At 64.9% G+C, this 13,206-nt stretch overlaps 1 protein-coding gene across 9 annotated transcripts in view; it reads left to right on the top strand.

Annotated features, from left to right (window-relative positions):
- NFIX (nuclear factor I X) overlaps positions 1-11,968 on the top strand; it is a 144,357-nt gene extending 132,389 nt beyond the window's left edge. For all 9 annotated transcript variants that reach the window (XM_054012723.1, XM_054012719.1, XM_054012717.1 and 6 more), the window contains 2 exons: positions 3,270-3,361; positions 9,595-11,968. In XM_054012723.1, the coding sequence (XP_053868698.1) occupies positions 3,270-3,361; positions 9,595-9,609 (107 nt within the window). In that variant the 3' untranslated portion in view covers positions 9,610-11,968. The remainder of the gene's footprint in view (positions 1-3,269; positions 3,362-9,594) is intronic.
- Positions 11,969-13,206: the final 1,238 nt, after the last annotated feature.

The raw sequence follows: 13,206 nt of genomic DNA, 5'->3' as shown, positions 1-13,206 counted from the left end.
CCGCCGGCTCGGCCGCCTTTGGGGTTCTTTGTTTTGTTCTGTTTTATTATTATTTTGTCGGTTGCCATGGCAACTCTTGGGGGCAGGGCTAAACAAAAGGAAAGAAAAATACCCATTAAAATACCGCCCCCCCCCCGGACTGGCAGTGCCCAGGAGTGTGTGTGGGGAGGAAGAGGACCGGGGGTCAGCGGGTGTCGACCGTATCCCCTCCCAGTTCAGCTCCCTAGCAGGCTACCTTCGCCAGGACTCCTGGGTCCAATCCCCCGCCTGGGGAGGAAGGGGCTGGGGTCTAGTGGCTAGAGCAGGAGTGGGGCTGGGAGCCAGGACTCCTGGGTCCTCTTGGAGGAGTGTGGGGTCTAGTGGCTAGAGCAGGGGGTGGGGCTGGAAGCCAGGACGCCTGGGTTCTGTTCCCAGGGCTCTGTGGCCTCTCCCGGGCAGCGTTAAGTGTGTGTACTGGGGGGGCAGCGCTAGGTGTGTGTACTGGGGGGGGCAGCGCTAGGTGTGTGTACTGGGGGGGCATCTCTTCCATTTTCCTTTGTCTTTCTTTCCTTCTTTCTTTCTTTTTTGGACTCTTTCCATCCGTCCCCATGACATCCCCTCCCGTTTGCATTCTCCATTCAGTCCGGCCGGGGGAGGTTGTGGGGGGCAGGCGGGGGGGGGGTGTCTCTGGCGCGTGCCCGCTGCGGCTGCGCCCACTCCTGCCAGGCGGGCGGGCGGAGGACAGGTAAGGAAGAATCCAGCTTTTTGGGGGTGCGGGGAGGGATTTGTGCTGCTCCGGACGCTGCCTCCTGCTGGCCAGGATCTGTCCCACTCCCCTTTGGGAGGGCAGGTGCCTCTGTCCCCCCACCCTGCAGCTGGCAGCCCAGCGGGGGAGTGGAAGCCTCCACAGGCTGATGGGGCCGGCAAGGGGCTGATGGCGGCCCGGCCGCCCACCCTGCTTGGACAGCTTTGCCTGGGCACCAGCAGCCGTGGGGCTGCAGGGGGAGAGTGGCTGGCAGTGGGGGGCAGGTGACCCTGGCTGCCTGCAGGCTCCAGCAGCCAGGGACGCTGCACCAGGCCCCAGCTGGGGTCTCTGCCCTTTGCCCAGGAACGGCCGGCCTGGTGGGTACGTGGGGCCTGGCCCCGGCCTGGCGGGTACGTGGGGCTCGGCCTGGTGGGTGCGTGGGGCTCGGCCTGGTGGGTGCGTGGGGCCCGGCCTGGCGGGTACGTGGGGCTCGGCCTGGCGGGTACGTGGGGCCTGGCCCCGGCCTGGCGGGTACGTGGGGCTCGGCCTGGCGGGTATGTGGGGCCTGGCCCCGGCCTGGCGTGTACGTGGGGCTCGGCCTGGCGGGTACGTGGGGCCTGGCCCCGGCCTGGCGGGTACATGGGGCTCGGCCTGGCAGGTGTGTGGGGCTCGGCCTGGCGGGTACATGGGGCTCGGCCTGGCAGGTGTGTGGGGCTCGGCCTGGCGGGTACGTGGGGCTCGGCCTGGCGGGTACGTGGGGCCCGGCCCCGGCCTGGCGGGTACGTGGGGCCCGGCCTGGAAGCCCCGGGGGGATGTGCCAGGCTGTGATTTCCCCCTGCCCCCAGCTCTGCCCCAGCCCGGATCCCCAGGTTCCAGCCCCCCCGTGCCCAGCGATGCCCCCCAGCTCCGAATGCCAGAGGCCTGAGCTCAGTTATTTCTGGCAGGGGCACGAGGCCCAGGGGACCTGTGGGGCAGGGCCCTGCAAGCTCCGTACACGGGCGTCTGCTGGGCCAGGAGCGCCCCGGGGGAGGGCGCCTGAGGCCTGGGGCAGCTGCTCTGCACATGGCCCTGCCCCCACGCGGGAAGCTAAACTGGGACACATCATGGGGGGGTGAACTAACTGCACATCCACCCCCCACCCCCAAAGAGCAATGGTTCATCCTCCCCCGCCCCCCAGCTCTGCCGGTGCCCCTCACTCCCGACCCACAGCCCCCACTAGCCCCCCCGCCCCCCAGCTCTGCCGGTGCCCCTCACTCCCGACCCGCAGCCCCTGCTAGCCCAGCCCTGCCCCCCAGCTCTGCCGGTGCCCCTCACTCCCGACCCGCAGCCCCCTGCTAGCCCAGCCCTGCCCCCCAGCTCTGCCGGTGCCCCTCACTCCCGACCCGCAGCCCCCTGCTAGCCCAGCCCTGCCCCCCCAGCTCTGCTGGTGCCCCTCACTCCCGACCCACAGCCCCCTGCTCGCCCAGCCCTGCCCCCCAGCTCTGCTGGTGCCCCTCACTGCCGACCTGCAGCCCCTGCTAGCCCTGCCCTGCTCCCCCAAGCCCTCCTGGTGCCCCTCACTCCCGACCTGCAGCCACTGCTAGCCCAGCCCTGCCCCCCAGCTCTGCTGGTGCCCCTCACTGCCGACCTGCAGCCCCTGCTAGCCCTGCCCTGCTCCCCCAAGCCCTCCTGGTGCCCCTCACTCCCGACCTGCAGCCCCGCCCTGCCCCCCCCGAGCCCTGCTGGTGCCCCTCACTCCCGACCTGCAACCCTGATATTGACCCATCTCCTGAGGGATCATGACGGTCACCCGCTTTTGAGGGGAGCTTGAGATGGGCAGAGAATTATTTTGGGGGTGTTGGACCTGGAGTAGCGCCCTTCAAACACCCCCCCTCCCAGCCATCCTGTCCCTATGGATCCCTCTGCCCAGTGCTTTGTATGGGGCAGGGGGGTGGAGCTCAGCCCTGCCAGGGGCGTGTCTGCCCCATATCACCCTCTCTCATCCCAGTGATGGCCACGGCCCCCAATGCCCTCCCCCACAGCCCCCTAGCACCTTCCCCCTGCCCCAACACCCTCCCCACCAGCCCCCTAACACCCTTCCCCTCCCCCAAGACCCCAATGCCCTCCCCCAGCCCCCTAACACCCTCCCCACCAGCCCCCTAACACTCCCACTCTCCCCCCAGACCCCTAACACCCTCCCCCTCTCCCCAGACCCCAGTGCCCTCCCCACAAATCCCTAACACCCTCCCCAACCCCTAACACCCTCCCCCTGACCCCAGTGCCCTCCCCCTCCCCCAGACCTCACTGTCCTCCCCTCCAGCCCCCTAATGCCCTCCCCCCAGATCCCTAACACCCTCCCCAACCCCTAACACCCTCCCCCTGATCCCAGTGCCCTCCCCCTCCCCCAGACCTCACTGTCCTCCCCTCCAGCCCCCTAATGCCCTCCCCCCAGATCCCTAAACCCCTCCTTTCTCCAACCCCAGCTTCTAACGTCCTCCCCTGCAGTCCCCAATACTGTCCCCCCAGCCCCCAGCCCCCTCACGCCCTCTGCCTCTCTCCCCTGCAGCATTCGCAGCGCCAGGCTCCTCCACTGCCAACCGGTTTGTCGGCATCGGACCCCGGGACGGCAACTTTCTAAACATCCCCCAGCAGTCTCAGGTAGGAGCGGGCGACTCTGGGGGGGTTCCCAGCGGGGGGCTGATGCCTGGGGCATCGGCCGTGCCCACATCACCATGGCAATGTCCCCAAAACCTGGAGTGGTCAGAGCAGGGGGCCGGGAGCCAGGACTCCTGGGTTCTATCCCAGCTCGGGGAGGGGAGCAGGGTGCAGTGGTCAGGGCATGGGGCTGGGAGCCAGGACTCCTGGGTTCTGTCCCCGGCTCTGGGAGGGGAGCAGGGTGCAGTGGTCAGGACAGGGGGGCTGGGAGCCAGGACTCCTGGGTTCTGGGAGCCAGGACTCCTGGGTTCTGTCCCCGGCTCTGGGAGGGGAGTGGGGTGCAGTGGTCAGGGCAGGGGGCTGGGAGCCAGGACTCCTGGGTTCTGTCCCCGGCTCTGGGAGGGGAGCGGGGTGCAGTGGTCAGGGCAGGGGACTGGGAACCAGGACTCCTGGGTTCTATAGGCTGTGCCACATCCCCCATGGAGCTGGCCCACCATGGGGTGTCCCTGAGGCCATCCCGCCCCCACGGGCCTCTGGCTTGGGCCCTGCACTAAGTTAATTGGACAATTAGCCAATAAATCCCTGGCTGAGCAGGTGACCCCAGCCCTGGGGCTGTGCCCTGAGCAGCCCACAGAGAGGCCCAGCCCTTGGCAAGGCAGGTTTGGGGGGCCTTGGCCTCAAGGGGCTGGGGAAGGGTGTGTGTGTTTTGGGGTCACTTCTGGGTGCTTGTAAAACTGAAGGGGTGACTAGTGAGGCAGGTGTGGTGAGGTCTGGTGGCTGGCAGGGTCCCCTCTGGTGGGGTTGTTTCGTAGACTCGCTCTGTGGGGGGGTTATTGAGGGAGCACGGGGGGCTGGGGGAGCAGGCGGGTAGGGGGAGCAGGAGGCTGTGTGCCTGCTCCCTGTAGTAGGAGGGTGCTGATACCCGGGGCAGGCCCCAGTGCCCCTGTCTCCCCCTGCACCCCCGGGGGCCTGAGTTGCTCCAGGAGTGGGGCAGGCAGGGAAAGGGGTGCAATGGACGCCTATGGGTGAATGCCCCCCACTCTGGGCGTAAAGCTGAACCCCCCACCACCCCCGAAAGCTGATTCCTCCCGCATCCCTGGGAGTTTCAGGAGAATTGACACCCCCCAACCACTGTCCCATCCCAGCAGGGCAGGAACCCTGGGGCTGCCCCCAACTCCAAAGGGGCCCTGTGGAGCCGTGTGTTAACGCCCCCCAGGGAAAAATGACATGGGGGGGAGATAGGGATACAGCCCCTCCCCCCCTCCAGTCTTCCCACTCTCCTCCCCCACCAGTCTGCCCCGAATGAGGTTTGGCTGCAGGGTCTGGCTCTGTTCCCTTCTTCCCAAACTTCACTGAACTTGGGGGGGGGGGGGAGACCGGGGGCTCCGCCCCCATCCCATAACCAGAGTCACGTCTGACCCGTCTGGTTTCCCCGAGCAACCAGACATGATGTCACACCCTGATGAACTTGGACTTGGGGGCTGGAGAAAGGGAAACAAAGGGCTGGGCCGAGAGGAGTAGGGGGGATGGGGGGGGCTCAGCCTGCCCCATGGGCCCTCACCTGGTCCCCGGCCTGGTCCCCGAGAGCCTCCCTGCCTGGGGGGCTGTAGCCCTCACTCTTCCGTCCGTCTGGCTGTCCCTCCGGCCTCCTCCCTTTCCCTCCCTCCCTCTGTGATTTCTCCTTCCTTCTCTCACGTGGGGGTTTCACGGCCCCGTTGCATGGGGGGGTCCCTTAGCTGAGCGCCCCCGGCCTGTCCCTGCTCCGCTGGGGTCCCATAGTAACCGGTGACTCCACAGCAGATGGAGGGAGGACAAAAGGGGGGGCTGGGATGGCGGGGGGGGGGGTCAGTGGGGTGGGGTCGGGGGGATCTGGCCCTGCTGCCAGGGGCTCCCCGGGCAGGGTGTGTGATCCCAGGAGGTAGATGGGCGTGGTCGCCCCATCCCGGCTGTGGGGGCTACGCTTGGGAGCCGGCCCTCGCCCAACCAGGGGCCATGGGAGCAGCCACGGGGTCCCACCAGCATCCCCCGGCACGTGGATCTCCCCGTTCGGCTTTGAGCGTCCCCACACGGCCCCCACCAGACTCAGGGCTGGCAGCCCCTGTAGGGACCCAGCCCGTCTCTGCGGGGGGCAGGTCGAGGTGGGGGGGGTCATGGGGAAGGAGGGGGCACCCCTAGATTTATCCCTGTCCTCTGATTGGCCCATGGTGCTGTGGACTACCTGGCCCGTTCCTGAGCAACTACCTTCAGATTGGCTTAGGGGAGGTGCATGTCTCAGGCTCTGGCCAATTACAGAGCGGGTGACCTAGGGATGCTCCTCCCTTGGCTGTGGAGACTGGGCTCTGATGGGGTTATTGGCCCGGTGCCTCCTGATTGGCTGGGAAGGTCAGACATCATTGTGCCTCTCGGCAAATCAGAAGCTTTAGCTTGAGGGTGAACTCGTGCCTGCTTGGCTGAGGGTTTGGCCAGTGAGTGATGGGCAGGACTCCTGGGTTCTCCCCCAGCTCGCGGAGTGGGGGGGAGGGGAAGGGGGTGTAGTGCACAGCTGTGCAAACTACGGCCCGCGGGCCACGTCTGGCCCGTCAGACCTTTTAATCCGGCCCTGGAGCTCCCGCCGGGGAGCAGGGTCGTGGGCTTTCCCCGCTCTGCACCTGCCGCGGCTCCCGGAAGCACCGGCATGTCCCGGCTCCAGCTCCTACGCGTAGGGGCAGCCAGGGGGCTCCACACGCTGTCCCCGCCCCAGCACCAGTTCCACAGCTCCCACTGGCCGGGAACTGCAGCCAATGGGAGCTGCAGGGGCGGTGCCTGCGGACGGGGCAGCACGCAGAGCCGCCTGGCCGCGCCTCCACATAGGAGCCGCAGGTGGGACATGCCGGTGCTTCCGGGAGCCGCCTGAGGTAAGCACCGCCTGGAGCCTGCACCCCTGACCCCTTCCTGTATCCCAACCCCCTGTCCCAGCCCTGACCCCCCTCCTGCTCTCCAAACCCCTCGGTCCCAGCCCGGAGCACCCTCCTGCACCCCAAACCCCTCATCCCCAGCCCCATCCCAGAGCCCTCAACCCTCCCCGTGCCCCAACCCCCTGCCCCAGGCCAGAGCCTCCTGTATCCTGAACTTCTCATTTCTGGGCCCACCCCAGAGCCCACACCGCCAGCCGGAGGCCTCACATACCCCCTCCCGCACTCCAAACGCCTCAGCCCCGGCCCAGAACCCCCTCCTGCACCCCAAACACCTCAGCCCTGGCCCCACCCCAGAGCCTGCACCTCCAGCCGGAGCCCTCACCCCCTCCCTCACCCCAACCCCCAATTTCGTGAGCATTCATGGCCCGGCATACAATTTCCATGCCCAGATGTGGCCCTCAGGTCAAAAAGATTCGCCCACCCCTGGTGTAGTGACTAGAGCAGGGCAGGACTGGGCACCAGGGCTCCTGGGCTCTCTCCCGGCTCTGGGAGGGGAGTGGGGTGTAGTGGTTAGAGCAGGGCCTGGTCAGACTGGGCACCAGGCACCTGGGCTCTGTCCCGGCTCTGCCCCGCAGGTGCTGTGTGGCTTCGTCCTGGGTGCTCCGAGGAGCTGTGACGGGCTGGTCCAGGTGTGTTATGAGGTCCCAGGGTAGGTCCCCCGGAGACCAACCAAGACCCCAATGCCCCCCCCCCCGGGCAGCAGCTGCCCTGTCCCTGGCACTTGTGAGCACCAGGCACCTTCCTCGGCTCCAGTCGGAGCCTGGGAGCCGCGTGCCCGGGAGCAGAGGGGAAGAGAGACGAGATGGGGAAAGAGGAAACAGCCTGGCTGGATCTCCCCGGCCTGGCGGTGAGACCCCAGCTCAGAGCAGGGGAATCCCTGGGCAGCGCTGCTGGCTGGTCAGAGAGCGCCTCCTGGTGGCACATCCCCCGACCTGCAGGCTCCAGCCACACGCAGCCAGATCATGCCATTCCCCTTTTCCCACCAAGATTTTCTCAAGTCACTCTGTGGCCCGGCCTCTTCCCCCGCTTCCCTGGGATACCACCTCTGCTCTGACACCCCCAACCTCTCCGCTGGCGGGAGCTGGGATCCGCAGCCAGGACCCCCCCGGCCCACAGGGCTCGGTTTGCAGTCGTGCAGCCGGTGCACAAACGGGGCAGGGGGTGGGAAGCCCTACAGCAGGTCACCCCAAAACTGGCTCTGTGGGGGGGGGGGTGTTGCTGGGTCTCGTGATATTTCACGGCACTCAGGATCGGGACCCCAGCTCTGGGGGGGGAGAGATGCTAAAAGTGATTCTACGACGTGGTGTCCAGTGCACAAAGTAACCGGCCCGAGCCAGAGAACAGGGGCCCAGATTTGTAAATTCCCCTCGACACCAAGTGCCCAAACCCCTTGGGGGAAATGAGACTGGGGCTCCTGAAGCCGTTAGGCGACGCCGGGCACAGCAAGGCTCAAATGGCTTTCGAAGCCTGCGCCTAAGCACATGGGAGGGTGGCTCTGCGGTACGCAGGACGCGGAGTTTTCCGAGGCTGATCCCTGTGGCGGGGGAGTGGGGGGCGCCTCTGGGGACCACGTCGCGCCCGTGGATGGATGCAGAGTCCTCAGTGAGTGAGAGTCAGGGACTCCAATGGGGCGACGCCCGGTTACACTTGCTGGGGGTCTGGCCCTCTGGAGGCAAATGGAGCGACACCCCCTGAGCCCAGCTGGGGAGCCTGGTCCATCCCGGTGCTGCGTGGGGGGGGAGAGGCTCCTGGCTGGGGGGTCTCGCAGCCCATGGGGTCCGTCCCGCGGGGACAGGCTGACTCTAGGGAGAGCCAAGCTAAACAGAACGGCATTGCACGGCACGGGGTACAGGCCTCCCCTCCAGATAGGGCCTGAGTGCAACCCAGAGCTGGGCCAGCAGGGGCTGCGGGTCGGGAGTGAGGGGCACCGGCAGATCTGGGGAGAGCCCAAGGCTAGGCGACCAGGGGCTGCGGGTCGGGAGTGAGGGGCACTGGCAGAGCTGGGGGGAGCCCAGGGCTGGGCAAGCAGGGGCTGCGGGTCGGCAGTGAGGAGCACCGGCAGATCTGGGGAGAGCCCAGGGCTGGGCAAGCAGGGGCTGCGGGTCGGGAGTGAGGGGCACCGGCAGAGCTGGGGGAGCCCAGGGCTGGGCTAGCAGGGGCTGCGGGTCGGGAGTGAGGGGCACCGGCAGAGCTGGGGGGGGCAGGGCTGGGCGAGCAGGGGCTGCGGGTCGGGAGTGAGGGGCACCGGCAGAGCTGGGGGGGCGGGATCCCAGGGCTGGGCTAGCAGGGGCTGCGGGTCAGGAGTGAGGGGCACTGGCAGAGCTGGGGGGATCCCAGGGCTGGGCTAGCAGGGGCTGCGGGTCAGGAGTGAGGGGCACCGGCAGGGCTGGGGGGATCCCAGGGCTGGGCTAGCAGGGGCTGCGGGTCGGGAGTGAGGGACACTGGCAGAGCTGGGAGGGGGAGCCCAGGGCTGGGCTAGCAGGGGGCTGCAGGTCGGGAGTGAGGGGCACCGGCAGAGCTGGGGGTGAATGGGGGAGATGGATGGATGGAGGGATGGGGGAGATGGGGGGATGGATGAAGGGATGGGGGAGATGGAGGGATGGATGAAGGGATGGGGGGATGGGTGGATAGAGGAATGGGGGAAATGGAGGGACGGAGGGATGGGAGGATGGATGAAGGGATGGGGGAGATGGAGGGATGGATGGATGGATTGAGAGGTGGAGGGATGTCGGGGATGGGGGGATGGAGGGATGGGGGAGATGAAGGGATGGGGGGATGGATGAAGGGATGGGGAGATGGAGGGATGGGGGATGGATGAAGAGATGGGGGGATGGATGGATTGAGAGATGGATGTATGGGAGGGATGGATGGGTAGGGGGATGGCTGGAGGGCTGTCGGGGATGGAGGGATGGGGGAAATGGAGGGACGGAGGGATACGGGAGATGGGGGGATGGCTGGATGGATTGAGGGATGGGGGATGGAGGGATGGGGGATGGATGAAGAGATGGGGGATGGATGTATGGGGAAGATGGATGGGTGGGGAGGATGGCTGGAGGGATGTCGGGGATGGAGGAAATGGAGGGACGGAGGGATGGGGGAGATGGAGGGATGGGGGGATGGATGGAGGGATGGGGGGGATGGATGAAGGGATGGGGGAGATGGGGGGATGGATGGACGGATTGAGGGATCGGGAGATGGATGGGTGGGGGGATGGAGTAAACTCGTCGTGAGGTCAATGCTATTTAAAATAACCCGTCCACGTCTGTGCTGTTTCACTTCCAGTCTTGGTTCCTCTGATGGGATCTTCAAGAAAGAGACGAGAAATCTCTCCCTAAAGCCCCCCATGGAAGCGTCCGTCCTTCGCCTGGATCTTCACTGAGCTGCTCCTGTCGAGACCCAGAGGGGGTGCCCAGCTCCCACTACCGATGAGAAAAGTCCAACCCCCCCCCCGTCCCAGCCCCGATCCGGAGCCAATTTGAATCGACGTGGACGAGGTTGGTCCTGTCCGATGCGGACTTCCCGCGCCGCCCTTGGGAAGTAACATCTCAAACAGCAAAGCGCAGCACCCCCGCCGCGATCGCCGCAGGTCAGCCGCTCCGGAGCCGAGCGTCTCCCTGTTCCTGGGGCGGGGAGATCGACAGCCCCGGATGCGCCCGGGTCGAAATCTCCCGAAACCCTCCAGAGCGCTGACGTGTGCCAGGAAAGAGGGGGAAGTGCTGGGAGCTTTCCAGAGCTGCAAGTGACTTAGGATGGCAGGTTGAGGCAACGGCCAACAGCCCAGGGCGTCCAGCCTGCAGCCACGGGGTGTGTTGCACCTCGCTTAGGCCGACCCGAGCTAGCATTCAGGTGCCGGGAAGCCGCAGCCGCGTGGGCGAGCCCGGGTAATTACTCGGCTGCGGCATCCTGCTCTGGCCCCCGAGCTCGCTCGGCTGAAGCCATGAGCGGGGATCTCCCTGCTGGCACTGGTTCGGCTCGTGGGGTGAACAGAGCGAGAACCGAACCAGCTGGCCTGTCCCACAAACATATTTGCGAATTCAAAAATTTTTCCTGTCTCAAATTGGGGTGAAAAATGGAAATCTCAAAAATATTTGCCAGCCGGAAACCTGACGAAATTTTGTTGTGGGTCATTTGAAATATTTCATTTTTTCCATTTGGGCCTTTTTTTCCTGGGGTTTTAACCTTTTTTTTTTTTTTCAGTCAAATTAGCTTAATGTCAGGTCGAACCAGAAAACTGGAATTTTGCCTTTTTTGCAAGTTTGTTCCCGATCAGGAGACGCAGCCGACACGCCCGTTCCAGGAACGGTGCCATTTCGGCAAAGCTGCGATTTCCAAGGAAAAAATGATTTGTCACAGCCTCCCGGCCAGCGCAGGGCAATGGAAAATCGGTCTTCAATGGCGTGTGACCTGCCCTGTCGCTGTTTCACTTGCCTCGTCTGCATGAGAAGGCAACACTGGTTTAACTTCACCTGCTTTAAATGCACAACTCAAGGGGTGAATTTAAACCGGTTTCAAGGGCCTGCTGTGAACCGGACCCATAGAAGTGGTTTGACATTGATGTACGTGCGTCCACACAGGTGCTGGCACCAGTTTCATCAAACCGGTTTAACTGAAGTCAGGCCAGTTTTGCAGGGAACAAACTTAGTGCATCCAAGTCACGTGGGCGCTCTGGAAATCCTCCCTCTCTGGCCGGCAATGAGCCACCTTCCCAGTTCAATTCCGGACGCTCGGGCCGGGAGAGGCCGCTGCCCAAGGAGCCCCAGGATTGGGTCCCCTCCGTCTTCATCCTGGGGCAGCCGGATCCTCCAGGGCGCCCGGGAAGATTCGGCCCCGGCGGGGTGTTTCTGGCAGCCCTGGAGAAATGCAGCCGGGAAGGCTACAAAACTTCCTCCTGGCCGCCCTGCCCTGCCCCTGCCTCGCCCTCGGGCTGTCCACAGCCCTCCCCCCGCCCAGGGGCCTTCTGGGTGCCGGGGGGGCTCAGGACCTTAGCCCAGCATCGCCTGCAGGGACTGGAGCCGAGCTGTGCCGCTGAGGATGCTGGGAATTTACCCAGGATGCTTGGCGGCCGAGGGACTCAGGTTGGCTCCGTTGTCCCCCCTCGTTCCGGCCGTACTGGGAGTCGTGAGGAAGGCTAAGCAGAGACGCTCCCGGCCGCAGGGGCAGAGGGGGCTGCGCGCTCCCTTCCCGGCCCCCCTGTGTCAGCCTCTCGCTCAAGAGCTCCCCCGGGCGGATGAAGTGGGATTCTGCCCGGGGGGGGACACAGTTAGATTATTTTAGTCTCCTTCCCAGTGGCTCCCAGCATGGTCCCCCTTCCCCCCTCACAATGGGGCTCTCTCCAGCCCTGAAAATGCAGCGCTGGGGGGGTCCCTTTGCAAACAACCCCCCCTTCCCCAGGAAATCAGCTTCAGCTAAGGGCGCCCGCCAATGCTGCCAACCCCCGGGCATGGCTGCTCTCCTCCCTTTCCGAATCCCCCCTCCCCAGGGAAAGCGCTGGGGGAGCCGCGGCAGCTGGTTTGGGCCGGGGGGGGGCGTCTGTGAGGTCTAGCTCAGCTGACAGCTGTTTTCTTTCCCCTTCTCCCCACCGCGATCTGTTCTCGCTTCCTTCCTTCGGATTTGCTGCTTGGTGGTTGGTTTTTTCGTTTTAAATAGTTGGATCCTTTCTCTTTTCTCCTCCTTCCTTTCTTCCTTCGTCGTAGCTTGGTGGTTATTTTAGGGGTTGGGGCTTTCTGTACATACAGGCGATCAAAGGAACTAGGGCCAGAGTAACAAACACGCCACGCCCCAGCCAGCGCTCGCTCGAGGGAAAGCTCTGGCAGGACTCTGTAGGCCTAGCGCTGAGGTTTGCTGCAGGGACATGGGAAAGGTTCCGTTTTCCTGCTGGTCCAGAGTGCACACAGAGCAGTCACAGTCACCCAGCCCGCCACACGCTGTCCGTCCCGCTTCCGAAAATCAAATTGAAAACTCTCTCTCTCCATCTCACACCCACCTTTGAATCAGCAGCAGCGGCGTCTTTCTATTTTTGAGAGACACAGGGTCCCATCTCTCCACCCTGTTATCGGGCGCAGGGCCTGCGATGCTGAAATGCAGCCACTTCTGGGGTGGGGCGGGGTGGCTGTTAGTAACAGCAGCGCCGCAGGGTAGTTTTAGGACCGGAAGTGGGGATGGGAGAATCCTGTATCTGGATGAAACCCCCAGGAAGGGGGTGGGAAATAGGGAGGCAGATTGGGGTCGCCTGAGCTGGAGTATGGCCCGGATGCCAGGGTTCATATCTTGATTCTTGCAACAACAACGAAAAAACCCTAGTGGTGGTGAAAGTCCCAGCAGAGTCCCTTGGGGATTGTGGGTTAAACGGCTCCATTGGCTACAGGGCTGCCCATGCCCCCCCACACCTGGGCCCTGTCCTGGGACCCCCTGTCGTCCCCCCGTCTCCCCCCCCGGCCGAGAGAAAAGCACAGATCCCATCTCTCCTGCCTCGGGAAATGAGGGAACCCTCGTGACCCCCACAAATCAGGGGCTGGCACCTCCTCCCACAGCACAAATGATGCCCCCTTTTATTTCGGGGGGGGGATCTGCACCCTGGAAAAGGCCGAGTTTCTGGTTCTGCTGGAGAAGCAAGGTCCATGTGGGAAACCAGACAGCTGCAGGCTGAGGCCTCGCCCCCCACGGCCCCATCTCCGGGGGCATCAGCGGGGTGCAGGGCCTCACCCCCTCTATCGCATCCCCAGCAAAGCCCCTCATCCCATGGAGGGGTGAGAACCCCGCTGGGTCCCTCCACCCGGCACGCAGCTGCAGGACAGCTGGGCAGTGCCGGTTCGTCCGGAGGCGACTCCGGCTGCTAGATGAGGAGTGAAAGGCCCTTTGAGAGCTCGAGCTCCAAGGATGGACGCAGCCCACCGG

The sequence above is a fragment of the Malaclemys terrapin genome, chromosome 23 (genome assembly GCF_027887155.1).
Source record: "Malaclemys terrapin pileata isolate rMalTer1 chromosome 23, rMalTer1.hap1, whole genome shotgun sequence".
Lineage (NCBI taxonomy): Eukaryota > Metazoa > Chordata > Testudines > Emydidae > Malaclemys > Malaclemys terrapin.
The sequence above is the reverse complement of the archived record's forward strand: the minus strand, read 5'-3'. Positions and strand labels throughout refer to the sequence as shown.